General features: G+C 58.1%; 4 protein-coding genes and 1 long non-coding RNA gene across 5 annotated transcripts; all 5 read left to right on the top strand.

Annotated features, from left to right (window-relative positions):
- Window positions 1-4,863: 4,863 nt before the first annotated feature.
- On the top strand, window positions 4,864-5,503 carry LOC147573125 (uncharacterized). Its single transcript, XR_015245234.1, has 2 exons — window positions 4,864-5,200; window positions 5,301-5,503. It is a non-coding gene; the product is annotated as an uncharacterized LOC147573125 (long non-coding RNA).
- A 1,580-nt stretch (window positions 5,504-7,083) lies between these two features.
- On the top strand, window positions 7,084-7,837 carry PRM2 (protamine 2). The gene is made up of 2 exons (XM_086691241.1): window positions 7,084-7,457; window positions 7,622-7,837. The coding sequence occupies exons 1-2, from the start codon at window positions 7,199-7,201 to the stop codon at window positions 7,663-7,665; spliced, it is 303 nt and encodes a 100-aa protein (XP_086547367.1). The 5' UTR covers window positions 7,084-7,198; the 3' UTR covers window positions 7,666-7,837.
- Window positions 7,838-8,699: 862 nt separating this feature from the next.
- PRM3 (protamine 3) lies at window positions 8,700-9,233 on the top strand. Its single transcript, XM_086692411.1, has one exon. It carries the CDS (start codon window positions 8,852-8,854, stop codon window positions 9,143-9,145), a length of 294 nt encoding a protein of 97 aa, XP_086548537.1. The 5' UTR covers window positions 8,700-8,851; the 3' UTR covers window positions 9,146-9,233.
- A 3,818-nt stretch (window positions 9,234-13,051) lies between these two features.
- Window positions 13,052-14,482, top strand: TNP2 (transition protein 2). The gene is made up of 2 exons (XM_086691242.1): window positions 13,052-13,487; window positions 14,318-14,482. Exons 1-2 carry the CDS (start codon window positions 13,133-13,135, stop codon window positions 14,332-14,334), a joined length of 372 nt encoding a protein of 123 aa, XP_086547368.1. The 5' UTR covers window positions 13,052-13,132; the 3' UTR covers window positions 14,335-14,482.
- A 10,065-nt stretch (window positions 14,483-24,547) lies between these two features.
- SOCS1 (suppressor of cytokine signaling 1) lies at window positions 24,548-26,781 on the top strand. The gene is made up of 2 exons (XM_086691243.1): window positions 24,548-24,672; window positions 25,199-26,781. Exon 2 carries the CDS (start codon window positions 25,249-25,251, stop codon window positions 25,897-25,899), a length of 651 nt encoding a protein of 216 aa, XP_086547369.1. The 5' UTR covers window positions 24,548-24,672; window positions 25,199-25,248; the 3' UTR covers window positions 25,900-26,781.
- The last annotated feature ends 344 nt before the right edge of the window (window positions 26,782-27,125 follow it).

Genomic DNA, 27,125 nt, shown 5'->3' on the forward strand with positions numbered 1-27,125 from the left:
GACTCTTGATTTTGGCTCAGGTCGTGATCTCCACGTTCATGAGTTCAAGCCCTCGTGAGGCTCCATGCTGATGGTGTGGGGCTTCCTTGAGATTCTCTCTCTCTCCCTCTCTCTCTGCCCTTCCCTACCCACCCCCTCTCAAAATGAATAAAATAATTTGTTTTTAAATGCCAATGGTGGGGGAAACTGGGTGAGAGGTATATGGAAAAGGTAACCCACTCTCCAACTTTTCCCAACAGAAAAAGCTTATTAAAGAAAAAATAAATAACCTCACAGCTAAATGGTGGGACCACGGCACGTAACAACTGCTCAGACAATACGGAAATGGGTACCGTTTCCCATTATTTTGTCCTGATCATGGAAATGACTCAACATTCAGCAATGCCCTTAGGTTCATAAATTCCAAGCAATACAAATACTGATAAAATAGAAAGTGAAACTTACCATAATTCCATCCCCCCCCCCCCCCCAATGCTAAGTCTGTGAATTATATTCTGGACTGTTCCCTACCCCTACGCAAACACTTATTTTAAATTTTTCTACGGACGTGAGATGACGCCTCGCATTCCAGTAATTTGGTCACTGTCGATAGACTCTGGATTTCCTTTTGCATCAAGGTCACCTACCGGGCTCCTCTACCTGAACGGCCATGAGCTCTTCTGCAACACGAATGTAGCAACTCAGCCACCATTTCTTTAAGACGGACTTTAAGTTATTGCTAATTCTCTCCCTGCAAGCTGCACCCTTGTGAGCACGCTTCTGCAGGACAGACCCCCGGTGGCAGAATTATAAGTGCAATGGCACATTGATAAGGAGTCACCTGACTGCCACGTTGCCCTGACTGTCCCCAGAATCGGCTGGCTCCGCCCCTCCCTAAGGCAGCTGTGGGTGTGATACCCCCCATGCCCGCCTTCACCTCCCTGGTGACTCTGCCCTCAATCAAGGCGGCCATGGGTGGCCACTGTGACATCACAGATGGCGGGGGCTGGGGGGTGGGGGTGGGACATGCTCCCGGACGTCCTGCTGAGATTCAGCGTGTGTTTGAGATGGCAGATGCGGGGTGGCGGGCAGGGAGAGGGTGTGCGACATTTCAAACGTCACACGACGACACCACGCGTGTTTCATGTTAGGAAAATGACAAAGAGTTTTATCCTAAAAGCACCCATTTATCGTTCACTTCTTCAACAAATGTTTGGGTTTCTTCTGTGTGCCCGGTCACTCACAGTAGGAGGCTTGTCACGGTGAACAAAATTCAGTTCCCGACCTCCCGGAACTTGTGTCCTACCTGGAGATAAAGAGCAAACGCGGCGAGTACTGGCTAGCGGCAAGCGCTACATTCCGCAGGATAACAGCCAGCTGCTCGAACAAAACCCCAACATTTCAGATCCAGAGGAGCCCCAGGGGCCCACCTCCTTTCCCCGGCCTTACGACCTATTTGTACGGGTGATCTGATTCACGCAGGGTCTCCGCGGCTAAACCCGAAGGCTTTCTTTCCGTTCCAAGCTTTTCCTGTCCCGCTGCCAGGCCTTCAAACCAGCGGACCCCCCGGTTAAGTCTCCGCTCACACGTCCCCTCCTCAGAGTGGCGCTTCTTAGACCCTGTGCGTGAGCTTCCTGCCAGTCACCCTGCCCACCGCCAGCCGCCGCGTCCCTCCAGCCCTGCGACAGAGGGAGAATCGTCCTCCCCTTCCACTCCCCTTCCTGCAGCAGCCCCCCGACTCGACCCCCAGGCCTGCCTTGCGCCCCACAGGCCACGTGGTCAGCTCCCCCATGGCGTGGGGACAGAAGTGGAGGGGGTCACTCCCGGGCCAAGGCAGTTAGTTAGAAACAGAGGAGCCTCCTCTACGCTCTCTCCCTGTGTGCGGGGGCCGGACACAGAGGTCAGGACGCCCTCCACGCTGCGTGTCCAAGAAGGCTGAGCTCAGCCCGCAGCCCTGAACGACTGTGTGCTACAGAGCCACCGGCCCCCTCCCCAAAGGGACACCCACACCGCACAGATGTTGGCACAGCTGGTTCCTTATCACTCAGCCCTCGGCTCAAACATCACCTCCTCAAGAGGACTCTCCCAGGGGCGCCTGGGTGGCTCAGTCGGTTAAGCGTCCGACTTCGGCTCAGGTCAGGATCTCGCGGTCCGTGAGTTCGAGTCCCGCGTCGGGCTCCGTGCTGACAGCTCAGAGCCTGGAGCCTGCTTCGGATTCTGTGTCTCCCTCTCTCTCTTTCTCTCAAAAATAAATGTTAAAAATAAATTTTTTTAATCAGATCTATACATGAATCATTGAATGAAACGGTACTGTGAACTCCCTTCGTGCCAGGTGTAGCCCTCTTAGTTATTTGGTGGACTTTAGCTTCTAATTCATGGTTTTCCCACCTTGTGGGTTGGGGAGTAGGGTTCTGGAAGTTTCTGGCTGCACCCCCTCTGGAGCAAAATGCACTAACTATCTACTGGCCCGTCTCTCCCTCCGAAGAACCCAGCTTTATCCCCAGGGGCAGGATGCTCTTGAAGTAAGACAAATGATCAGAAGGGAAGTTGCTGGGTGGGGTGTCTGGGAAAGCTCTTTATAGAGTAACGACTCCTTTTGTCGCCCCTCCTCTTCTTCCCTCTTGCTTGGACAGTGGATATGGGTGAATTTCCAGCAGGGATGAGGCTAGCCCTGAGTGTGCTTTTGTTCGAATTAGAAAGAAGACTTCTATTGTGAGCAATTAGAAAACAGCTCCTGTGGGCAGAAGCCTGCCTGTGTGTGCTGGGCCTGGCTTGGCAAACAGAGCACAGGATGGATTTCAGTCCCCATCCAATCCCTTTGAGGGCTTTGAGCAGTACACAAAATGCACAACTGTCCACGGTGGCCCTGGCTTTGGACGAAGAGGCAACCTTGGGAACGGAAAGCACTTGTTGAGGGCAGAGCCAAAGATAAGAGAAGCCCAACGCCCTTCAGAAAGGGGGAGCCCTTACACCAGCCCTGGAAGGCCTTCCTCCCGGGCCCTCTTCCTTTTGTTTTAAAAAATAGTTTTAGTAATTGATTTTCAAATAATTTCAACGTTCCAGAAAAGTTGCAAAAACCGTACAAAGAACTCCCCTTCACCCAGACTGGTCAAGGGTTAACATTCTATTCCATTTACCCCAATACAAGCTCTCCCTCTTTCCCCATGTAGATACCTGTCCATCGCTACTGCTGTTTTTCTGAATCACTTGAGAGCATCTGGCAAAACAGTGCCCCTCATGCCCAAATGTTCCAGTCTGTGAATCCCCAAAACAAGGACACGATCGGCCCAACAACCTCTGACTTTTTTTTTTTAATGTTTATTTATTTTTGAGACAGAGAGAGACAGAGCATGAGTGGGGGAGGGTCAGAGAGAGAGAAGGAGACACAGAGTCTAAAGCAGGCTCCAGGCTCTGAGCTGTCAGCACAAAGCCCGAGGCGGGGCTCGAACTCACGGACCGCGAGATCATGACCTGAGCCGAAGTCGGGCGCTCAACCGACTGAGCCACCCAGGCGCCCCAGCACTTCTAACTTCTTAAGTAAAATGTAAAACTCACATCCAGAAGTCAGGTACATTGGTTTTCGGTTATAACTAACCAAATCTAATGCTAATGGCTACCTTCTTTATCCCTCAAACTCATGCGGGTCGCAGGAAAGATCACACAAAGCTCAGGGTGGGCTGGCCCTGTCTTGCCAAGCTCGCCGGCGCTCTCCGCCCCACCCACGGGGGTCTCCTTCAATTCCATACACTTGGCAAGCACCTCTCAGCCTCTGGACTTTCCTTTTTTCAATCAAGGTGAAATTCACGTGCTGTAAAATTCACCACCGTATGTTTTGGTTTGTGTTGTAAGTAGGTTCCACCCCCAGCAAGGAGCCCAACGCGGGCTGAACTCATGACCCTGAGATCAAGGCCCCAGCCGAGATCAGGAGTCGGACGTTGAACGGACAGGGCCACCCCGGTGTCCCCAAATTCACCATCTTAAAGTGGCTCAGGGGGGCCTGGCCTGGGTGGCTCAGTCAATTAAGTGTCTGGCTCTTGATCCTGGCTCGCATCATGATCTCATGGTTTTGTGAGCTGGAGCCCTGCATCTGGCTCTGTGCTCATGGCCCGGCGCCTCCTTGGGGTTCTCTCTCCTTCTCTCTCTGTACACCCCCCACCCATGCTCTCCCTTTCTCTCTCTCTCTCTCTCTCTCTCAACATAAATCAACTCTAAAAAAAGTGATCCAGGGACACTTCACGTGTTCACACTGTCATGTAACCACCACCACCGAGTTCCAAAACATTTTCGTCACCCAAAAGGAAGCCCTGTGCCCACCAGGCAGCCCTCAATGGTTCCCTGGTGCCAAGTAACCACTGATCAACTTGTGTGTTTATGGATGTCGCTCTCCTGGACCCTTCATATCAATGGAACCCACGCCGTGCGCTGCCTCTGGACCTCACAGCTGCTGTTCCTGCTCCCGACATGCTTTTCCCTCCCCCGACCCTGACTCACCCTTCAGCAATTCACTTTACCAGCAAACCCCTGGGCAGCTTTCCTATCTCCTCCCTGAGGTCGGCTTCCCCCCAACCTATACCCTTGTAAAAAAAACCTCGGGTTTCCCTTCTCAGCATTTTCCACAATCTTAATTATTCCGTGCGGTTCCTTCAGGTTGCCCAGTTAGAGGATAAAGTTGATTAGGCAGCAACACGTCTGCCTTATTTATCGCGGTATGCCAGGGCCTAGCCCAGAATCGAGCACATACTAGGTGTCCAATAATTTTTTTGGTTGTTGACTGACTGACTGAGTGCCCCCGACAGAGAAGTCCTCTTGTCTCCCCTCCACCGGTGACCTGGGGTTGGGGCGGGGCGCCGGCCTGGCCGGGCCCCACCCTGCCCTCACCAAGGGCCTCCCGCATGCCCATATATGGACGCGATCAGGACAGCTCAGGCAGGGTCTGTGAGGTCAAGGCCTCTGTGCCCTCACAATGCCCAGGGGCCCCCCCTGTGTCTATAAGAGGCCCACAAGCCGGGCCCCCGGTTCACAGCCCACCAAGTTCCACCTGCTCACAGGTTGGCTGGCTCGACCAAGATAGACCCCCTGCTCTGAGCATCCCGGCCGGATCCATCTAGAGCCATGGCCAGATACAGATGCTGCCGCAGCCACAGCAGGAGCAGGTGCCGTCGCCGCAGACGCCGATGCCGCAGACGAAGGAGGCGAAGTTGTAGGAGGCCGAGGAAGAGAGGTGAAGGGGCGCGCCCCGGGGCGGGGTGGGGGGGTGAGTGGGGCCGGGCCATGGGTCCCACGGCCCCGCTGTAACTCCCCCTCCCCGGTTCCCTCCGCAGTGTGTTCCCGCCGCTACAGGGTGGGGAGGTGTAGGAGAAGATGATCCACGCCCGGGGTACCGGTCCACCACTCCTGCCCGGAATTCTACCAGCCAGTCAAGACCGACCTGCCGCCTCTGAACATGCCACCAGCACCATGACCTGAACAGGAGCCTGCTAATGAACAATGCCACCTGTCAATAAATGTTGAAAAAAAAAAAGAATCGCACCCTCGTCTCTCTGTCTTGACGGGGGTTCGGGGTGCGGGGGGATGCCGGGAAGAGGGGACACGAGCGGCGGTCACTGGATCTGGCTCCAAGCTCTCTGTTCCACCCCGGTCACCACCATAATCTGCTCCCGCGCCGGCCGGCCCTTTGTGAGTCCCACCAGGGACGGGGACGGGGACGGGGACGGGGACGGGGACGGGGGCGGGTCCTGCTGGCGTCGGAGGGCTTCTCCCTGGCTCTGGACTTGCTCCCTGCCCTGCCCCTGGAGAGCCGGGGAAATGCAGCTCCTGCTCAAGGTTTCACTACACCCCAGTGCCCAGGTGTCTTCTGTTTGAGAACAGTGCTGCCGAGACAGCACTGAATGTCTCCCTAGTTCAGGTCACGAGGAATCTTGCCCGGCTCCTCTTGCCTCCTCAACCCACATGATGCACCGGGGGCTTGAAACCCCAGTGAGATGTGGACAGTGTTCACGATGGGTTGGGAGACTCTGAGTCTGCTTGGCTCAGTCAGATCCCGGCAAAGCCCAGGGCATTTCGTCAGTCGCAGGGAGCTCGGTGAGAAAGTGACCGCAGAAATGTCGTGGCCGTGACTTCCCTTTATTGAATACCATACATTCATCACGTCGGGGGCTCACACTGCAAGATGGGCATAAATGACCTGGTCTTTTCAGGTAAGGACACAGAATGGGACTGAACCCGCTTGCCTGACCCCGCGTATCTGACTGTATACGGGCAGGATGGCAGGACGGCTGGACGCAGAACACCCCCTCACATCCCGGGGCATTTACACTTAGGGCGGCACTAAACAGCATATGAATACTAGGGTGGGATCAAGCCCTCTGTACTGGTTTCCTAAATAGCCGCTCTTAACAAATCCCCACAAACTTCATTGCTTAAAACGCAAATTTATTATCTTGAATTGGGTTTTCTGGAGGCTCCAGGGGAGAAGAACCAGTTCCCTCATCTTTCCCAGCTACTAGAAGCCACCTGCATTCCCACACGGGACCCAGCCAGAAAGTCCCCCTGCACCTAAGGTGACGTCCACGGGGTTAGAGGTCAGACAGTTGCTCCCACGTTCTGGATTTTACTGGGATCCAAAGGACAGTGAGGCCCAGGAGAAAGGAAGATGGCACAGGCGGAGGGGAGCACCACCTGGGCTGGAGGGGAGCACCGCCTGGGGTGGGAAGGGGGTGGAAGGCCAAGGGCACAGACTGATGCCCAGCCTTGCCCCGTATTTGCCGAGTGACCTAGAGCAAGCCACTTCACCTCTTTATGGGAAGCAGGAATTGGAAAGTAAATGAATGCAGTAACAACCCATACAAAACCCCCGATCGCGGCACAGCCCCAGGGTGGGGAGGAAGCTTCGGGAACGAGGGCGTGAGAATGACACCAACTGAGATGGATTTGTACAAAATGTTAGCACTGTCCCTGTGGCCTGAGGGACCCACACACATTTTTTGGGCAAGGCAAGGGGGTGGTCCTGCCGGCTGTGAAGGGAGTGGCCAGCGTGGGAACAATGGTAGGGTGGGGCCGCCGAGTCATAGTGGGGGGGCCCCTTTATATATAAGCCCGCAAAGAGCGGCCGGCAGACCAGACCAACATTGACGGCAAGAGCAGGCGGGCAGGCCTCAACCCTCCTCCCCTACCCCCAAGGCCAGCCGTGCCCTCAGCCTAAGCCACCTGCCCCGGGACCATGGTCCGATGCTACAGGAGGAGTCCGAGCGGACACCCACAGCAGGGGCAGGAGCACGGCCAGCATGAGTGCCAGGACAAGGAGCAGGAGCAGGCCGTGAATGCAGAGGACATCCAGGTGGACCAGAGGACCCACAAAGACTCCTGCTACAGACGCAGGCGCTCTTCCCAAAGGCGGCGGTACAGGGCCCACAGGAGGCGGAGACGCTCCTGCCAGAGGAGAAGGCGCCAGAGAGGTGCCTGCAGGTCCAGGACCGGAGGTGTGGCCAGTCTCCGCCCCTGATGCGCCCAGGCCCCACCCCCGGGAGGCACCCTCCCCCCGCCCAGCCCCACTCCTGACCCGCCCAGGGTGGCCCTGGGACCCCACCCCGTGACACCCGAGTCCTGTCCCCAGAGCCCTGTAACCAGGACTCTTTCCCCAAAGGCCACAGAAGGGTCAGGACAAGGAGGTGCCGGAGGCAACACTAAACCTTCCGGGGTCCGTCACACCCCTGGATGGAAATGAAGGAAAAGTCAGCCGCCAGAGAACCACCCGGTGAGACCAAAGCAATCCCCTGACGGTGGATGCTCCTTGCCAGCCCACAACATCTTGACTGAAATGCACCAAGGTCATCTGTCAAATAAAGCTCGAGATAATAAATTTGCTGTCCAGTCTCCCTCAGGCACAGATACAAAAAGGGAACAAAATAAACGGTATCCTCCCGTTACCCAGAGTGGGCAAGGGTGTGCTGGGTGGCTGGGGAATGGGAAACAGGTCTGGCATGCTCCAGCAACAGGCGCGGGACTGAGGGAGGCCTTGGGGGCCACTAGAAATCTTTTTTAATTTTGTGAGAGAGACAGAGCACGTGCGGGGGAGGGGCTTGAACTCACTGACCGTGCAATCGTGACCTGAGCCAAAGTCGGACGCTTCACCGACTGAGCCGCCCAGGCGCCCCTCGAACGCTTTGGACGTTACCACAAATTTTAAATCCCTGTCGTCAGGGCTGTGCTCCCTCCGGAGCAGAAAAAGGATAAGGGCTCAGCAATGACTTCTCACCCCCCTCCCCTGCACCCCGTGCTGAAATCGTGTGACCACAAACAGGAAAACTTCTAGTCTTCCAGAAGTACAGCTTATACACAGGGCACAAGTTATAAGTACACCTGTGCAGCCCTCCCCGTCACCACCCCCCCCCCCCCGCCTCCACCGCCAGGTCAAGGAACCAGACATTTCCAGCCTCTCTCCTCCCTCATGCCAACTGCCCCCCAAAGTAACCACTACTCTGACCCATCCTCACATAATGTCAACGGCTCTCTGGGGCTGGGTACTTCTGGAATGTGGGGAGGGGAGCCTATGTGTTCTCCTGCTTCTGGAAATTCTATCCCCAACTGTCATCCCAGCTAAAAGGGGGACTTTTGCCAGCACAAATGAGGCAAGGTGGCCGGCCTGGAACTCTGACTGCGTCCTGGCCTATAGGTGGTGGGACCTCGAGGGGGCTGCTGGTGGCTGAGGTCTGAGACAGGTGTCAGCCCAGACTCGGGTGTCCGAGGGTGGGGGGCAGGGCTCCAGGGGCCCCTTTGTGATGTCAGCGCCCTGCCTACTGTCCTCACAGCCCCTCCACTCCCTCCATCTCCAGTGGCCTTCCCTCCCGGTCTGGAGAGGCAGCCAACGCGGGCAATGGGTTCCCGCTGTGCCAAGCTCAGCACTGGCCACAGCCAGGGCTACGAATCCCCCATGAAGAAGCTCGTGGCCTGCGTGAGTCAGGATAACTTCTCCTTGTCGTCCGAGGGGGAGGGAGAAGAGGGGGGAGAGGAGGAGGAGGACGAGGAGGTGGAAGAGGAGGAGGACGAGGAGGAGCTCCCAGTGCAGGGCAAGCTGCTGCTGATACAGGACGAGCGGCAGGAGAAGGGGGGTGCGGAAGAAGAGCCTGCGGCCCAGCAGAGCCCCGAGCCCAAGCAGACGCACTCCTGACCCACGACGGTGGCCCAGGAAGAGGTTCCCACCACTGTTCCGGCGAGAAGAACTTTCCGAAAAGAGTCAATAAAAAGTCTCCCAAGGACTTCGCCTCTCCGGTCTCTCCAACCCCACGCCTGCAGTGCCGTGTGTGTGTGTGTGTGTGTGTGTGTGTGTGTGTGTGTGTGTGCGAGCGTGTGCCCTTGTGTGCGTGTGGGTAGGGACGGGGAAGAGCAGGGGTCAGGGACCCCTGTTCCTGGTGTCCAGCTGGAAGTTCTCAGGAGGCCCACGCCCCCGTGGCTTCTCAACGTTTATTTATTTTTGGGACAGAGAGAGACAGAGTATGAACGGGGGAGGGGCAGAGAGAGAGGGAGACACAGAATCGGAAACAGGCTCCAGGCTCTGAGCCGTCAGCCCAGAGCCCGACGCGGGGCTCGAACTCACGGACCGCGAGATCGTGACCTGGCTGAAGTCGGACGCCTAACCGACTGCGCCACCCAGGCGCCCCACAGAGCTAATGGTTTTAATCAGCTACAATCATCATCCTTTTTGAAGCGAAAACTTTTTTTTTTTTTTTTAATTTTTTTTTTCAACGTTTACTTATTTTTGGGACAGAGAGAGACAGAGCATGAACGGGGGAGGGAAGGAGAGACAGGGAGACACAGAATCGGAAACAGGCTCCAGACTCTGGGCCATCAGCCCAGAGCCTGACGCGGGGCTCGAACTCACGGACCGCGACATCGTGACCTGGCTGAAGTCGGCCGCTCAACCGACTGCGCCACCCAGGCGCCCCCCCCGTGGCTTCTCCACCACCCTCCCCTGCCTCGGCGGGTAGGAAAAGTAGTAGCCAGGACTGGAAGCCGGCCAGGTCTGTCGGAAATGTCGCTGGGGTCACGGTGGCTGCCTCTGGCCGCCCTGGCCCCGGTTCTGGGGTCAGAGCACATGGAGGGGCCTCCGGTCCTCAGCCACTGATGCTGCTGAAGTCAGGGTGACCACCTGTGCTCCCCGCCGCCAAAGGCTCACTTCTGCCTTCATCAAGGGGTCCAGCTGCCAATGCTCCCATCACAGCAGTGGGCAGTGGCAGCCCAGAGAAGGTGCCAGATCCAGACGCAGACCCGGGCCCTTACTCTGGCCTTCAAGAAGCATTGGAACGCGTCTGTTGCCACTCTTGCCCTGGCTCTCTTAACCCTGCTCTTGCCAAAAGAAATAACAAGTGAGGTCTCACCCCCTTCCCTCGGTCCCCCGAGCACCAGGCTCCTGGGCCCCAGAAGGATCCTGGTGGGGGCTGCTGGAGACAGGGGTGCGAGGCAGACAGTATTTCCAGAAGATTCTCAGTGCAAGGAGAGGCCCTGACTTACTCGAAGGGGAGGCCACCACTGAGGCCCGGAGCAGGCAGAGGGCATGTGATGTCGGGAGGAAGAGACCCTGCTGTCCAGGGCCCCCAACTCCACGCCCCGACCAAGGAACTCGGTGAGCCGGTTCCGTCCCTCTGTCCACGCCCCATAGGTCCGCCTGCCCAGTCATCTGCCCGAAAACATCCCCGTCGAGCCCCTGCTGCATACCAGGCACCATGCCAGGCTTGATGGGCCCTGAGTTGAATAAAACACAGACTCTATCTCACTACGTACTGGAGGGCCGGGAAGTGGGGAGTCAGCAGTGGAGGGGAGGCAGGAGGGGGGAGGGAAGGGGGGAGGAGAGTGGGGAGAGGGGAGGATGGGGGAGACAGTCCAGAGATCCACAGCCAGTCTTGACAGAGTGGCCCAGCACTGAGAACCCAACCAGCCCCACTGAGCTCACACAAGCAGAGCCCTCAGGACAGAGAGGGCCACGCGGGCCCTCCGTGACTGAAAGGCAGGACTAGAAGGGGCCAGACCTGGACTGGAATCCTGGCTCGGCCACTGACGAGCTGTGGGACTCTGGGCTGGTCTCTCAACCTCTCTGAGCCCGTTTCCCCTTTGTTAAATATAATAATGAGACACCCACCTTCCAGGGTGCATTAGTTTCTTAGGGCTGCTAGAATAAATTATTACGGATTTGGTGGCTTCAGACAATGGAGATTTATTCTCTCATAGTCTGGAGGCCAGAGGCATGAAATTAAGGTGTCAACAAGGTCACACCCCCTCCGGAGGTCCTAGGGGAGAATCCTTCCTGCCTCGTCCGGCACACAGGGGCCCCAGGACTTCCTTAGCTTGTGGTCAAGTACCCTCATGGGCTCTGCCCCCACCTGGTTTTTCTCCCTGTGTCTCGTCTCTCTCATAACAACACTTGTCACTGGATTTGGGGCCCACCTGGATAATCCAGGATGCCCTCAAGATCCTTAATTTACTTACATCTGCAAAGATCCACGACAGGTTCCAGGGGTTAGGACGCAGACATATCTTTGCGGGCGGGGGGGGGGGGGGGGGACACCATTCAGTCTACCGCACAGCGTCCCTGGGAGGCTGGAGGGCAGGGCTGCCTACGGAAAACGTGGGGCCCGGAGGCCAGCCACACAGGAAGCGCTCAGTAGACGAGAGCGGCTTTCGCCACGACTGACGGGACATGCCTAGTAATAACCTGCGGCAAAAGTAGGTGGTAGCAAAGCCTCACAACAAGAGGCAAAGCTGTGCATGACCAACAGAGAGAAGCGGGGGTTGGCTGGGGGGGCTGCTGGGGGCGGGGAGGACAGAGGGTGTGGCGTGGCAGCAGGGAATGGGAGCTACAGGCTGAGCGGCCAAGAGCAAAGCCCACGGGCACTGGCCAAGGTGTGGGGAGAGGCAGGCGGCTGCGGACGGAGCACCGACCGGACGGACGAGCGAGCTCCGACGGGGCTGTGTGCAAACGCGGGCACCGGCTTTCCGCTCTAGGAGCTGGGAGGTCTGAGCCGGGCCAGGGTGGGGATTCCAACTGGATGGCGGGGCTCCACCATCAAGGAGCGGAGCAGGGTGAGGAGCAGGGAGCCAGGAGAGAGGCAGGCTCTCAAGGCGACCACGCAGTCAGGCTCACAAGAACGCGGCGAAGGAAGGAAAGACATCCCTTTGTTAGGTAAGGAAACCGAGCCTTGAAAACCAAAACACGCTACCCAAGATCGGACATAAGCCCAAACTGGCGTTTGAACCAGGGTCTAAATCCCCCAGCTTGAAACATGGCTGGGGAGGTGAGCTCACCAGGCAGACCACCCATCAGTCCATCCGGTGACTCTTACCCGCCGTGCGGTAAGCCATCCAGTCGACTCGACGTCTGCCCACCCGCCCGTCTGGCTGTGCACTAGTCATCCACCCGATGGGCCGCCCACGAGGCCAGCCAACTGCACCAGGGTCAGAGAGGTGCTCCTGACTTCCACGCTGCGTGGGGGGAATACGGAAGCGCACTGGGGATGCTTAGACAGCGGGCATGGAGGTCCTTCTGGGGGCTGGCCCGGAGCCAACCACTGGACGTAGATTCTCTAATTCATCTGACGTCCCGGGAGATCGGTATTCTTATTGCCCCCGTTCTACAAAAGCCAGAGAAAAGCAAGCAGCAGATCAGGGATATGGACCCAGCTCCATCTGACCCCAGGGTCCCTACCGCTTTTTTTTGAAATTTTGTTTATTTTTGAGAGAGACGGAGACAGCGTGAGTGGGGGAGGGGCAGAGAGAGAGGGAGGGAGAGAATCCCAAGCAGGCTCCGTGCTGTCAGCGCAGAGCCCGATGTGGGGCTCGACCCCACGGACTGTGAAATCATGACCTGAGCCGCAACAAAGAGTCGGACGCTTAACCGACTGAGCCACCTAGGCGCCCCAAGGGTCCCTACTTTTAGCCAACAGACGGGACTCTCCCAGAGCGCCCCTGAAAGCGGCCCCACCCTGGGGTGAAGGCAAGGGGCAGGGGCTCTGTCCCAGCCTGGCCACATCTGTCACACCCCGGTGGCCTGTGGCATCACAATCAGCCCCAGTTATATAAGCAGGGGCTGCCGGGGCCTCTGTAAAGCCGGGCGTGCTGCGAGAGGAGAAGGAGGAGGCCTCTGCCCCTCCACGCGTGGCCTCCCATGGACACCAAGACGCAGAGCCTTCCCATCACCCACACCCAGCCCCACAGCAACTCTCGGCCCCAAAGCCACACCTGCAGCCAGTGCTGCGGCCGGAGCCGGAGCCGGAGCCGGAGCCGGAGCCGGAGCCGGAGCTCCGGCCACAGCCCAACCGGCCACCAGAGCCAGAGTCCAGACCCCAGCCCACCGCCGAGGCACCAGAAACACAGCATGCGCTCCCACCACTGTCCCCCGCGACCCACCACCCGTTCCCGCAGCTACCCCAAGAACAGAAGGAATTCGGGAGGAAAGGTGAAAAAGAGGAAGGCGGCCAAGAGGAGCCCGCGGGTGTATAAAACAAAGAGGCGGAACTCAGGTACCTTTCAAGCAGGTGGGGAAGGGCCACAGGACCCTCCCCTCCCCCCGACTCCAGACGAGGGAGAGCAGCCCAGCTGGACCTTAGGGGGAGCGAGGTAAAGGCTACAGCCTCTAAGCCAGAGCACAGAGGAACCACAGGCAAGGGTGGCCAAGGCGAGGAGACTAGGGCGGTCGTACAGGTGACGCACTGATGGACTAGCTCTTCAAACAGAGTGGGATGATGGGCAGGGTGGCCAGACTGTGGGTTAGCTAGATGGGTGGATGTGAGGCTGGCTGGGTAAACCACTCATTAGAAGGTTGGTCCATAGAGGGTTGGGTGACCAAGGTTAGGTGGCTGAGTGGACAGAAGGAGCGAGGGATAGGCTGCACCCCCGTCCCCCCCCCCCCCCCCCCCGTCCCATGACTGGTGAATGGATGGTGAATGGGTTGGGCGTAGTTCGACAGCTGCGGAAAGAAAGGTGAAATGGTTGATGATGGGCTAGGTGGGTAGATGAGCAGCTGAGTGGATGGATAAAAGGGCAGATGAACTGGCTGGTCAACTGGAAGCCTGACTGCACCGTGGGAGGAAGACGTTTGGACGGACAGACTGAATGGGTAGCCTGGATCCAGTTCAGGGAAAGGACGTTGGGTAATAGAGGGACTGGGTGAATTCATGGATGGTTGGGTGAGAAGTGGGACAAACGGGCGGATTCACAGAAGGCAAAAGGGTGTTGACAGTCTAAGCTCCACCCACACCCCCCGTATTTAGCTGCCGATGAGCAGTCTAAAATCCAAAGGAGGCAGTGACGCATTCCCAGTTAAAGGTCCTCTCCCCTTCCCATCCCTCAGGGCGGAAATGCAACTGAGACAGCACCCCATGGCTTGTTCCTGCATCGGCTGCACCCAAATGAGAAATGCCATCGCGCACTAGAAGGAAGTCAAACTTTTTGCAGGAACGCATTATTACAGTGATTTCTATGCAACGTTGATTAAAGCTTGTACGCTGGATGACCATTCCTGGAGTTGGTGTCTTGGTTTCACGAGAGGGGGCACGTGGTTGGGGGGCCTGGCTTGGAAGCTCAAAGCAGGAAGAGGCCGCGTAAGGAGCAGGGACGTGGCTCGCGCCGGGACCTCCCGGAAGTGTGCGAACCAACGCGAGCACCGGAGCAGAAACTAAGGCGGGCTGGACACACCAGGAAGCTGGGCAGCAGAGGGGCGGAGCCTCCTCGGCCCTGTACCTCCCACCTCGGTGCACACACACCCGAGATGCCCACAGGCCCACGTGTTCATGTGACCCACATGCCGTAGCCAGCACACAAGAGTGGCAGGAGACAGGCGAGGGGAGGGGTCGGGAATGTGCATTTCGAAGTCCAGAGCACCCCGAGTTTGAACCCTGGCTCCCGTTTCCCTGCTGGTGACGCTCCACAACTTAGCTAAGGGCCCAGGTACGTTCTGGGGCTGTGCTGGGCTCTGGGAACACAGAGGACACACAGGGCCCCGTCCAGGACATTCTGGCCCAAAGGAAGAGTGTGTGCAGGTGGTGGGGCGGTGCCAGGTGGGGGCCAGGTCCTGCGGGGGTTTGCACCGGGAGCCTGGCCGTTCAAGTCACAGGAGGGTCTTAACAGGGTCCCGTGCTCGCTGCCGTGTGGAGACGGAGCTACAGGGAACAGAAGAGCCGGCACAGAGGGAACAGCCATCTGGAATCAGTCTCCTCCTCTGGAGGTGTTGAGGGTGTGAAGGGGCACGCAGGCCTCACACTTTGCACACAGTTTGCACTGAAGGAGCCTTTGCAAAAGTAATAAGGCAGACGAAGTACCAGATGGTGGGAATGGTTAGGGCCCCATGTAAATTACCACAAGTGGCTTAGGGTCAGACCCAAGTTTCTCCGAGACCACCCCGCTCCACGTCTAACCGGGTAATCATTTCTCCCTTCACAGTCCACCAGCCCAGTCACTGCCTGGGAAAGTACCCAGCACAGCGCTGGGCACGTGGATGCTTGAGATTCCCTTTTGTGTTTCACTTGGCATCTGGGCTAACGGAACCGAGGGGAACATGTGGAGACGGGTCAGGCGTGGAAGTGCTCGGGGGGTCTGCAGTAGACGGAAAGGAACCAGGAGCGGGCCTTACAGCGGTGACGACTTCATGAAAGTGCCATCACACTGTATGTCAATTACAGCAAGGCTGACTTTTGCGGGACAGTGGCAGGACCCTGAAGGTCCCCCCTCAGATCTCTGCTGTGTGGCTTTAGAGAGTCATTTTCCCTCTCTGTGCCCTGGTCTCATCTCCCGAGGAGTTACCTGGAGGGGGTGGGGATGTTCCCTGAGATAATGCAATACAAGCATCCGGTACAGAGTCAGGTACATAGTGTGTACTTCCTGGGCCCCTGTCCTCCCCACAGCAGGGAGATGTTCCAGGTTGGCACCACGTACCTATGAGAGGATGTGGGGAGGGCCCAGGCGGGCTGGGGAAATTACCATTTACTGAGCACCTATGAGGTGCCAGATGCTTTGACATAAATGTTTCCACTGAATCCACACACCTAAGGCAGGAGACATTACCGCTCCCATGTTATAGATGAAGAAGCTGAGACTCAGAGGTAAAATGGTTTGATAAGGTCTGCAGGAAGGCAGGTGTGAAATCAGACGTTTATGTTTTGCCCCAAACCACCCGGTTTCCTATTAAAAATGTAAGGCCAGATGATGCCATGATAGTCACGGACACCTCAGGGCAAAAGAGTTTGGGGAGCCCTTCTGGGGAGCACATTTTAAGGGAGCAGGTGGAGACAGAGGGTCAGAAGATGAGGTCAGGGACTTGAAGTCCCACTCACCAAAGGACCTCCCTATTCCCCGGGCAGTGTCCTTTTATGACATGATCACTGAAGGCAGGAGATCTATTGTGGAGACACAATCTCTGTAATAAGAGAAAGTGAACTGGGAAGCAGACAGACTGGGTCACATGTTCCCATGTTTCCAACACTCAGAAAAAAGTTTCACAACCACACACACACACACACACACACACACACACGACCAGTCACATAGACAAAGGACTCGCCCTTGGAGCCCATTCAGACATGGAGAGAGTTAGGTTTACATGTGAACTCCTCAGCACGCGCGCGCGCGCGCGCGCACACACACACACACACACACACACACACACACACACCTCTTCACATGCCGACAGGCACTCACAGGCACACGGCCCCCCTCTCGCGCAGACACCGATGACAAGAGGAAAAACAGCAAACCACAGGCTCATTCTTTTACTTGCTTGGTTTCGGGTGGGGAGGCAACAGTTCGGGGGCAGGTCCGCTGGAAACCCAAATTCAGGAAACAGAAACAGCCACTTTGTTCAGCCACTGGGAAGGTTATGCAGATTCTGAAGGCAACATATCTTGCCTTTCCGGTTGAGAGATATCATTTGGGTGGGATATTGGGGGTACGGGGTAGCCTAAGAAATGCTGGGACACAGCCTCACCTGTGGTGGGGCTGCCATTCCTATGGGCCCCGGGGGTCGCTCGGGGGACCCAGCAGTCCTGGGGCACATCCTGGGTTGAGACGCCCCGTCTGAGTACAATTCAGGAGGAAAAATACTGAAACTCTGTAGCCGTACAGACCCAGGTTCAATTCCCAGCTCCCTCACTCCCTCGCTGGACGACCCTGGGTCTGGCTCTTAACCTCTCTGAGCCTTATTTGCCTCTCGTGCTTTGCGAAGAGGTCCAAGGGGCCCCTTGCTCTTGACTGCTGTATCCCCAGCACCTAGCCCGGGGGCCTATCAGGAGCTCAGTGCACATTCGTTGACTCGGTTAAGAAAAGGAGCAGGCATTAAGGCAACAGTGAGATGCCACCTGTGTGCCCACTGCACGGGCAAAAATGGCAAAGGATGGGTAATAACAAGTGCTGGTGAGGGTAAGGGAAGCAGAGACGGTTGGCTGTGGCTGCTGAGGGCGTGATGGTGGTCACGCACGCTGGCAGACAAATCAGGCGGCGTCTATTAACATTTGAAGTGCGCAAGGTGTTTCTCACACGTGTGCCGAGAGGAGACCCAGGGAGGTCCAGGGTCACATTGGTTTGTAAGAGCCAAAACCTGGCAATAACTCACGGGGCACCTGGGTGGCTCGGTCGGTCGAGCATCCGGCTCTGGCTCACGTCATGATCTCATAGTTTGTGAGTTCGAGCCCCGCGTCGGGATTGTGTCTCCTTCTCTCTGCCCCTCCCCAGCTTGTGTGCGCTCTCTCTCTCTCTCAAAATAAATAAACTTAATTTTTTAAATGTTAAAAAAAAAGAATGGGGGTTGATCTCTCTATTCGGAGGGCTGGCAGATGTCGTTGGGTGAAAAGAACAAGATGGGGAAAGATCTATCATTCACAGAACAAAGCAGCCGACACAAAACAACACTTTGTTTTTATGGGGCAGGGGGCGGAGGGGAAGCACGACATAAGTGCCCACAAAAAGATCTGAAAGTGCAGAGACCAAGCCGGTGCCTGGGGTTACGTCCGGGGAGGGAAAGTGCTTTAATTATTCTATCCAAGGAAACGGAAGAGTAAGTCGAGGAGAAAAACGAAATGAACATCGGCGAAGCATCCAGCAGGTGCTCGGCAAAGCTTTGCTGACCTTGAAGGGAGAGGGTACAGGTGCGACGATTATAAACTGAGCGCAGAGAACCCATGATTATAAACTGACTGCTCTCCGGCCCACGTTTCTGGGCCTGGTGGTCCAGCCAAGGTGGCCCAGAAGGCTCTCCCCAGAGGCACTCATCACCGCAGGGCAGGGAAAGGCCAAGGACAGCACACGGCCTTCTCCCAGCCAAGCCTCTGCCTATAAACCCTTCCTGCTTAGCCTCATCTCCTGCCACCTGCCACTCGGGTCCTCAGAGTTTTGTCTCCAGGCCGCTGCCCGTGCCGTGCGCCTCCAGAAGCACACTCCCTTCTTGTCCCTTGGCCACGTCCTCCCTGGTCTTTCAAACTCGGGTCCAGGATCACCTCGTCCCAGAGCCCGCTCGGGGCCCTGCCGGCCTGGCCGGGGGCCTCTTCTGCGCCAGCGGGCACCGGGCCTCCCAGGTCACGGGCCACTGTCGAGCCTCCGGAGACGAGATGCCTCCCGAACCTGAGAACGGGGACCAATTCAAGCCGCGGTACCTGCCGTTGGCAGTAGCTTTCTCACAGTGAGCAGCGGGGTGAGGTGAGGAGTCATCCTTGGCCCCGACTCCCGATGTCCCGGCCGGCTGTGTGTGTTTCCGCGTCTGGTTTCATAGCTTTTACACATTCTCTTTTGCCCTCTGTCCACTGCCAAACGGAACTGCCAGGCCCACCATGCTTGGAGTTCGTGAGGGTTCTTGGGGCCTCTGGACTAAGTCCGTTTGCCTGAAGCCATCACACTTACTGGGGGGGGGGGGCTGGGGGAGCTGGGCCTGGAACCAGGTATGTCTGGGCTCCGTGACCAACGCCCTCAGATTACCCTCTTTCCTGCCCCTCCTATTTCGGAGTTATTAACACAGTAGCCCCTACTTTCTGCCTACACTTCATCTCGGACCTACCTCTTTCCCCACCTGTCGCAGGGGGATAAAGAGACCGCTGGAAGGTTCTCATCAAGTCTCCCCAGGACCAGGGAGGAGCCCTCCTGTTGTCACTTTGGAGTCCAGTCACCCCTCCTGGCCTTTCGGCCTCCTCTGCTGTAGAGGAGAGCCTTCTCCTTGGACTCGAGGGTCGCGAGGGGCGCACGCGTTCCCTGGAAGCCGCGATCTTTCCCGCTGTCGGGACCGGCTGGGACCAGGTTCCACGCCCCACAGCGAAGCAGGGGCCTCTCCAGACAGAGGCCTCAGGTGGGGCTCAGCCTCTCCGAAACTCCTGTTCGCGTTCCACCAGCTCGCTGAGTAGCGCTTTTCTCCTCTGGTAAATGAGGGCACCTAATTACTGCCACCTCATAAGACCGTGGGAAAGAGCAAGTAAGACAATATGCCAAAAAGTTGTCACCCGGCCCAGAGCTGGGGGCCCGGTAAACTGTGATTCCTCTCCCAAGGTCTCCCAGAGTGTGAGGGCTGACCCCCAGGACTCAGGCCTTGGACTCCCCAAGCAGTGTTCTCTCTTACAATGTCCCCCGGCTGTCCTTTGGTACTGGTTTTGCACCACTTGGGGGAATAGGGTGGTGACACCCTGGCGGGTCAGGGACAGTCGTGAGGTATGTCCCAAGGCCTCTAGTGCAGGTCACTGTGGCTAAAGACCCAGCTGTCTGGAAGGTCAGAAGCCAGAGGGTTCTTTCCATATCCAATCCTACAGTATTTCCTGGGCCTCAAGGACTGGCTCCAGCCGTCAGGGTGAAATCCAAGCCCTTCCCACCTCCTAGCCGGGACCCGCCGGACGGACTGGACCCCTGCCAACCCCTGTGCTGAAGCACAGGTGAACCTCTGCGCTCACCCCCCTTGCTGTCTACACCAACACTACGCCCTCTCTCGGGTCCTCACACACGCCTATCATTCCCACCGCAGGGCCTTTGCATGAACTGCTTGATCTCTGTGCCCGGAGTCACCTTCAGCCCACTTTTAGAAAGATCTCAACTCCGTCACCGTCTAAAAGGCTTTCTCTGCCTGATCTCACTCTTGCCCCAAACCCGCATACCTCTCGTCGCTCCCTGTCCCCACGTTTATTTCCCCCGTGGCACTTAGCACAGCGTGAAATGCTTATGTGAATTCCCTGCCTCCTGTCTGTCTGCCTGAAGACCCCTGAGTTCCCAGTGCCTGGCAGACAGCGGGCACTCGACAACTAACCTGCTGAATGAACACCGAAGGAGGGAAATAGATGAGCTCTTACCCCCATCCTGCAGATAGGGAAACGGAGGCACAGAGAAACCAAGAAGCTTGTCCCAGGCCCCGTGCTCATTAAGTGACAGGTTTAAACCCAGGCTGATGGTTAGCCGTCTCCACGATGTAAGCCACACTGCTCGGGGCTCCCCAGAGGCACCGCCTCCCATGGGAACCCGGGCTGCCACCACAGGCTGGAGGCAGGCGGGATGGAGGAACACCGGGGCAGAGGACAACTTCAGGATCGCATGCCCTAGCCAGGGACAGCTTTTCCCGGCAGAACTTGGCCAAAGCTGGAAAGAGAAGCTGAAAAACTGAGCCCTGTGGGCCAGGATTTTGATTCCCCACTGCTGCCGGCTGGGGCCCCACATGTCAGGCTGCCGCCCAGCAAGCTGTGGACAGAGGGCTGTCTCAACTGCCCTGTGACAAGAAGTCGCTTGTGCCAAGCACCTTCTCTGCCGGGCACTCTGCTTTGGGCTCGGTGTGCACTGCTGCTCTGCGAGGGCCAGAACTTTCAGGGACTGTTTGCAGACGGGGCAGACAAGGCCCAGAGAAGGCAAGCTGCTTGCCTAAGGTCACACAGCTGGGAAGCAGCAGGTGTGGGATCGGAACGCAGCCCTGTCTTGACGTGGAGCCTGAGCTCTTCGGGGCTCCCGCGCTGCCCAGCTTCCTGCGAGCCTGGGGCCAGTCCTCCGGGGAGAAATGCCAAGAAGGCAGATGCCTGTCAATCAACCGATTTCTTTTTCCCTTTTGGCATCTGGATTTGGTTTCGTTTTGAAGTCAGGGCTTCAGAAAATGAAACCAAAGCTGGAGTGGCTGTCCTGTTGGCGGTAAGTGTCCTGGCCGTGTACTCAGTGATTTGAGCCTGAGTCACCACGGCTTTCACAAACAGGATCTGGTCAGGGTGGAGGATGGGGCCGAGCCCACTGTATGGGCAAGAAATTGGCGCTCAAGGATGAATTCAGAGCCACAGAGGGCGAGGTAGAGGCCTAGACGCTGACACCTGGGGCCTCCTCAAGCTCCGAAGTGAGAGGGAAGCTGGCAGAACCGTCCCCACTCCTCCCCAGGCAGGCTCAGGATACAGATGAATCTCTGATTTCTCTGGCATCTACTGTTTTTGTAGCAGGCAGACCAGGATTTGAGATCACCAGGAACTGGGGGAGGGAGCTGACAGCACGGTGGACACGGGTGAAAGCTTTGGGGGGTCTGATATATCCTGCAGCTGTGCCCCTTCTGAGCTGTGTGCCCCAAGGCAAGCGATTCCCCTTCTGAGCCTCAGTTTCTCTGTCTGCAAAATGGGCAGATTAGATTGTTACGCCAATCCAATGATCTAAGGACTGTAAAGCATGTGGCACACAGTCACCTCAGGCCAACACGTCACAGGTATGAGTCAATGGGATGGAGGAGGGGGGCTTCCTTCACAGGCATGGGTGGGAGTGTGGCAACAAGACGGGGCTGTGAGAAGGGGGCTCCAGACCCCAAGGAAAGGGGTGGCTCTCCCATAGAGCCATCGAAGCTGCCAGTGGGGGTTAAGGGGGCATACGGACCATCAGCTATTTATAGATTTCCCTCTGCCCAGAGGCCTGCTGAGGAGACTGGTGGCAGGAAGACAGATCATACAGGAGCCAGCCCAGCCTGGCCTTCTCTGGGCCCAGACCACCGCCCCCAGTTCAGGTGAGAGGGAAGTGCTACCCTTTCCCACTGCCAGCATCCAGAGCCCTGGTTTATCCCCACAAAACTCTCTTCCTCCTGCTTCGCCCATGCCTTCTCTGGCCTGTGGCCCTTGGGTTAGGGCTTCTAAAGTGGACACAGGGATGGGGCGCTTGGGTGGCTCAGTCGGTTAAGTGACTTCAGCTCAGGTCATAATCTCATGGTTCGTGAGTTCAGGCCCCGTGTGGGGCTCTGTGCTGACAGCTGGGAGCCTGGAGCCTGCTTCGGGTTCCGTGTCTCCCTCTCTGCCCCTCCCCCACTCATGCATGTGCACATGCGCACGCTCTCTCTTTCAAAAATAAATATTAAAAAGGGGCGCCTGGGTGGCTCAGTCGGTTAAGTGTCCAACTTTGGCTCAGGTCATGATCTCGCAGTCCGTGAGTTTGAGCCCCGCATCGAGCTCTGTGCTGACAGCTCGGAGCCTGGAGCCTGCTTTGGATTCTGTGTCTCCTCCCTCTCCCTCTGCTCCTCAGCCACCTGCGCTCAGTCTCTCACTCTCAAAATTAAATAAACATTAAAAACAAATTGAAACGGACATGGCATGAAGCCACGTGGCTACAGGACCTACCACGTGGCTACAGGACCTAACACGCTGCCCGCAGGCACCCTCAGAGGAACAGAGCAAGACCGAACACCTGCTGAATGCTTATTATAATGAGGGATGGCTCTGAGTGTTTGACCCATAATCCCTATAATCCCTGCTGCTAGGAAGGAGGTACTATTTTTCTGTTTCCCGCATGGAGAAACTGAAGCCGAGGGGTTAATTACACGCTCAGAATCACAAGGCTGGAAAGTGGTACAGGTGAACTGGAATCCATGTAGTCTGGGTCCAAAGTCAGACTTTTAGCCACTACCTTTTTTTTTTTTCCACCCCCACCACAGGGCACAGCACCAGCAGGTAGGTCCTCCGGAATGACCACAGCACCTGACCACTGGCACATGCACATCTCCACACCTTGTCTCCCACCTCCTTGCACATTAACGCACGCGCGCGCGCACACACACACACACACACACACACACATATATACACACAACACAGGACAACTACGTTAGTGACCAATACCAGCTCCTGCCAACATGAATTCCGGGAGCTGATGGGGTCCTAAGTAAGGCTGGTTCTGGGCCATCCCCTTGTGTTTAAGAGGAAACGTGGGCAGCCTGGGGCCAGGGAAGGAGAGCACCAAGGGGATGGGCGGGAGGACCTAGAACCCATTAGGGCTTCAAGGAGACGAGAGGGCTGGGCTGCGGTCTGAGAACGGCCTGTAGAGGGCAGTATGTGCCAGCGGGAAGCCACTCGCCAAGCCCCCAGCCAGGTCAGTCTTCTGCGTAACCCCTGAAGAGTCTGGGACTAACCACGCACTAGCCCCGACCCTCATTAGTTCTTTCTTGCCTTCAAAAATACACGTACCAACCAGGCACGTACTCCGTGCTTCTCCACGACAGACAAAGTCACCGGATCACGCACACGGATGTACAAAGTATAGCTGGCACCATCAAGCCCCCATGATCCCAAACCAGAGGTATGAGTGCGGGGTGGCGGCAGTGGCGGCAGATGCTTGACCGAGTAACGGGAGAGGACTCTGTAAAGTAGTAGTTGGGGGAGAGGAGGGCAGGCCAGGAAAACTCAAGGTAGGTTTTTGGAATCATCACATCAATGAACCATCTTTTCATCCGGCTCCAAAGTGCGTCTGGAGGTGCCCAGCTGTTTCTCTCCCCAAAATAAGAGAGGAGGGCATGCTCATCCAGAACCCCACCCCTCATCTGCCAGTCGCTGCAGATCACAACCCCTCCGCGGGGCCTCAGTTTCTCCAGCTGTCCCCTGGCGGGGAAGCGGAGCCAAAGCTGCCCTTAACGGCCCCGCCCGGTTTCCGAGGAACTCGGATCCGCAGTCGAGGCGCCTTTCTCGCGCTTCCGAAGGGTTCCTCTGAAGCCTGTGGTCAGGCCGCCGCTTCCTGGGAAGCCCAAGCCAAGACCAGGGCCAGTGACGGGCTGGGAGGGGTGCGGGGGGACAGCCGCCCGAGGGTTTGGGGCTGCGGGCGGCAGGGGGACGGCGGGAGCAGCCCCAAGGGGTCCGGGGCCGGATCTGCAGGTGGGACCCCAGAATCGGGAGGTGCGGCCTGGCTACAGGGGAGTGGAGAACAGAGATCTACCGGAGACCGGTGCCGAGATACCTGGTGGGGGGAGGGGAGAGGGGTGTGTCGGAGCCAGTCCAGTGTATACTAAAAGGGCTTGGCTGCACAAATCTGCGCCCTAGGGCAGTAGTGGGGGCAAAAGTAGGGGCTCCAGGTGCAAAGGGGGCATCGGAATGGCAGGGGGTCCAGAGCCCTTGATGGAGGGGTCCTAGGATGGGTGTGAGGCTGGGTCAGGGGAGAGGGGTGCCTCCCCGCGGAGGGTCCCTGATGGCGTGCGAAAGGTCGAGCTCGTGTGGTCCGCGCCTCGCTCCACCGCCGAAAAAGAAACCGAAAGTGGCGCGGAAGGGCGGGGCCTGCGGGGGGTGGAGCCTTAGGGGGCGGGGCCGCCGCCAGCGGGCCCCACCTCCTACCCAGTTTAAAATAAAAGACTGGTGCAGGGGCGGGCGCGGAGCAGAGCGAGCTGCGGCCGTGGCAGCTGCACGGCTCCCGGCCCCGGAGCATGCGCGAGAGCCGCCCCGGAGCCCCCCGCCGCCCCGCCCGCGGCGCCCCGCGCCCCGCCGCCAGGTGAGCCGGGCACTGGGCAAGGAAGCGGGAGGGAGAGGGGAAGACAGGACAGGAAAGGACGGCCGGGTGTCAGGCCGGCCTCGGGGGCCGCATGATGGGGTCGCGGCCGCCACGCCCCTGGCCCCCGCCGGCCCCACCCTAGCAGCCCCCCGCGCGCGGGGTTCCCGCAGCGCAGCTTCTCTGCCTTGGTCCAAACCGCCCGGACGAGGCGCCCGTCCCCGGCCTGGCCAGCAGGCGGCGGCCGCGAGGCGGCGAGCCGAGGGCCCGGTGGCCGCAGTCGGGGCAGGTTGCTCCCCGCACCTCTCTCCACGCCCCCCTCTCTCACCCAAACTCTGAGCGACCTGGCGGCCGGACTCCGCCTCTGCCGGGCCCCCAACCGCCTGGAGGAGCTCCACGGACGGGGAGGCCCGTTTGCTAGCTGAGCCCCCTGAGGCTCCCGGGGGCCGCGCCGACTCGCTCCTGCGCCCCTCGGCCCTTTCGGACGGGCCCGCCCCGACTGTCGGCTCACCGCCCGTGTCTCCCCCAGCGCACCCCCGGACGCTATGGCCCACCCCTCCGGCCGGCCCCGCGTGTAGGATGGTAGCACACAACCAGGTGGCAGCCGACAATGCAATCTCCACGGCAGCAGAGTCCCGACGGCGGCCAGAGCCTTCCTCGTCCTCGTCCCCGCCCTCGCCCTCGGCGGCGCCCGCGGTCCCCGCGCGCCCGCGGCCCTGCCCGGCGGCCCCGGCCCCGGCCCCCGGCGACACGCACTTCCGCACGTTCCGCTCTCACGCCGAGTACCGGCGCATCACCCGAGCCAGCGCGCTGCTCGACGCCTGCGGCTTCTACTGGGGGCCCCTGAGCGTGCACGGGGCGCACGAGCGGCTGCGAGCCGAGCCCGTGGGCACCTTCCTGGTGCGCGACAGCCGCCAGCGGAACTGCTTCTTCGCCCTCAGCGTGAAGATGGCCTCGGGCCCCACGAGCATCCGCGTGCACTTCCAGGCCGGCCGCTTCCACCTGGACGGCAGCCGGGAGAGCTTCGACTGCCTCTTCGAGCTGCTGGAGCACTACGTGGCGGCGCCGCGCCGCATGCTCGGGGCCCCGCTGCGCCAGCGCCGCGTGCGGCCGCTGCAGGAGCTGTGTCGCCAGCGCATCGTGGCCACCGTGGGCCGCGAGAACCTGGCGCGCATCCCCCTCAACCCCGTCCTCCGCGACTACTTGAGCTCCTTCCCCTTTCAGATCTGACCGGCCTCGCACGCAGCATTAACTCGAGGGCCTTGTTATTATTAATTATTATTTCCCTGGAACCACGTGGGTGCCCTCCCCACCTGGGTTGGAGGGAGCGGGTGTGGGGGCGAGGCGCCTCCCCTTCTCGGCTGGAGACGAGGCCGCAGACCCCTCCCCATGTCTTGGGGGCGGGGGCGCACCCCCCACCCCCCGGTGCTCCCTCTGGATCTCCCTGGTTGTTGCAGCACCTTAACTGTATGTGGGGCCAGGACCTGAATTTACCTCCTACCTCTTCATGTTTACATATACCTAGTATCTTTGCACAAACCAGGGGTTGGGGGAGGGTCTCTGGCTTTATTTTTCTGCTGTGCAGAATCCTATTTTATATTTTTTACAGCCAGTTTAGGTAATAAACTTTATTATGAAAGTTTTTTTTTTTAAAGAAAAAAGGTTTCTAGAGCGTGTGCTTTGCTCCCAGGATTTCCCCGGGGTTCTGAACGGGTCCACGGCAGAGCGGTCCTAAGACTGATGGGTTTGGCTGGAGATGGAGTGTGACCTGTGCTCTGTGGCCGGGGGACCTGCATGGTTCCAGCCCTCAGGGGGAGAGGAGTAGCCGGTCCAGCGTTGGTGTTTCGTGTGGGGTAAAATGGCAGCTCCGTGTTTGAGCCCTTAACGTGTGCCTTGCCCTGTTCTGGGTTTTCCATGCCTCAATCAGACGAGCCTATGAAGCAAGACGCTTCTCATTTTTCCAGAGGAGAAAAGCAAGGCAGGGGGTGAATGTGCCTGTGGCCATTCCCATGTCAGAGAAGACACCTGGGCGTCTTGTGGCTGTCCACCCAGAATCTGTCTGAAATGGATGACAGAGAGGAAACTTCTTTCATTCTGTGACCACAAAGACTTCCAGGAAGGTGGGGGGGGGGTGGGGGCTTGATGAGTTTTTGGAAGAGGAGGGGCACATTCTGAGACTCAGCCTCGGTGGCAGGGGGTGGGGGGGCATTTTAGGTGGGGTGGGGGATACAGGACTGGGCCTGACTTCCTTCTTCCCATCCCGTTCTGTCTCGTGTACTTTTTCGGTGAACACCCAACCTGGAGCCAGAAAACTGCTTTGTGGTCTGTGGTGGCAGGAGGGCCCTGCTCGCGGCTTTGGGCAATTCCCTTGGCCTCTCAGGGCCTCAGTGTCTTACCTCTAAAATGGGTTTGCTGGAGGAGGTAGCCCTCAGCAGCAGGTGCCTAGGTGCATCGCG

The sequence above is a fragment of the Puma concolor genome, chromosome E3 (genome assembly GCF_028749965.1).
Source record: "Puma concolor isolate L17-30 chromosome E3, mPumCon1.1.hap2, whole genome shotgun sequence".
In the NCBI taxonomy this organism is placed as follows: Eukaryota; Metazoa; Chordata; class Mammalia; order Carnivora; family Felidae; genus Puma; species Puma concolor.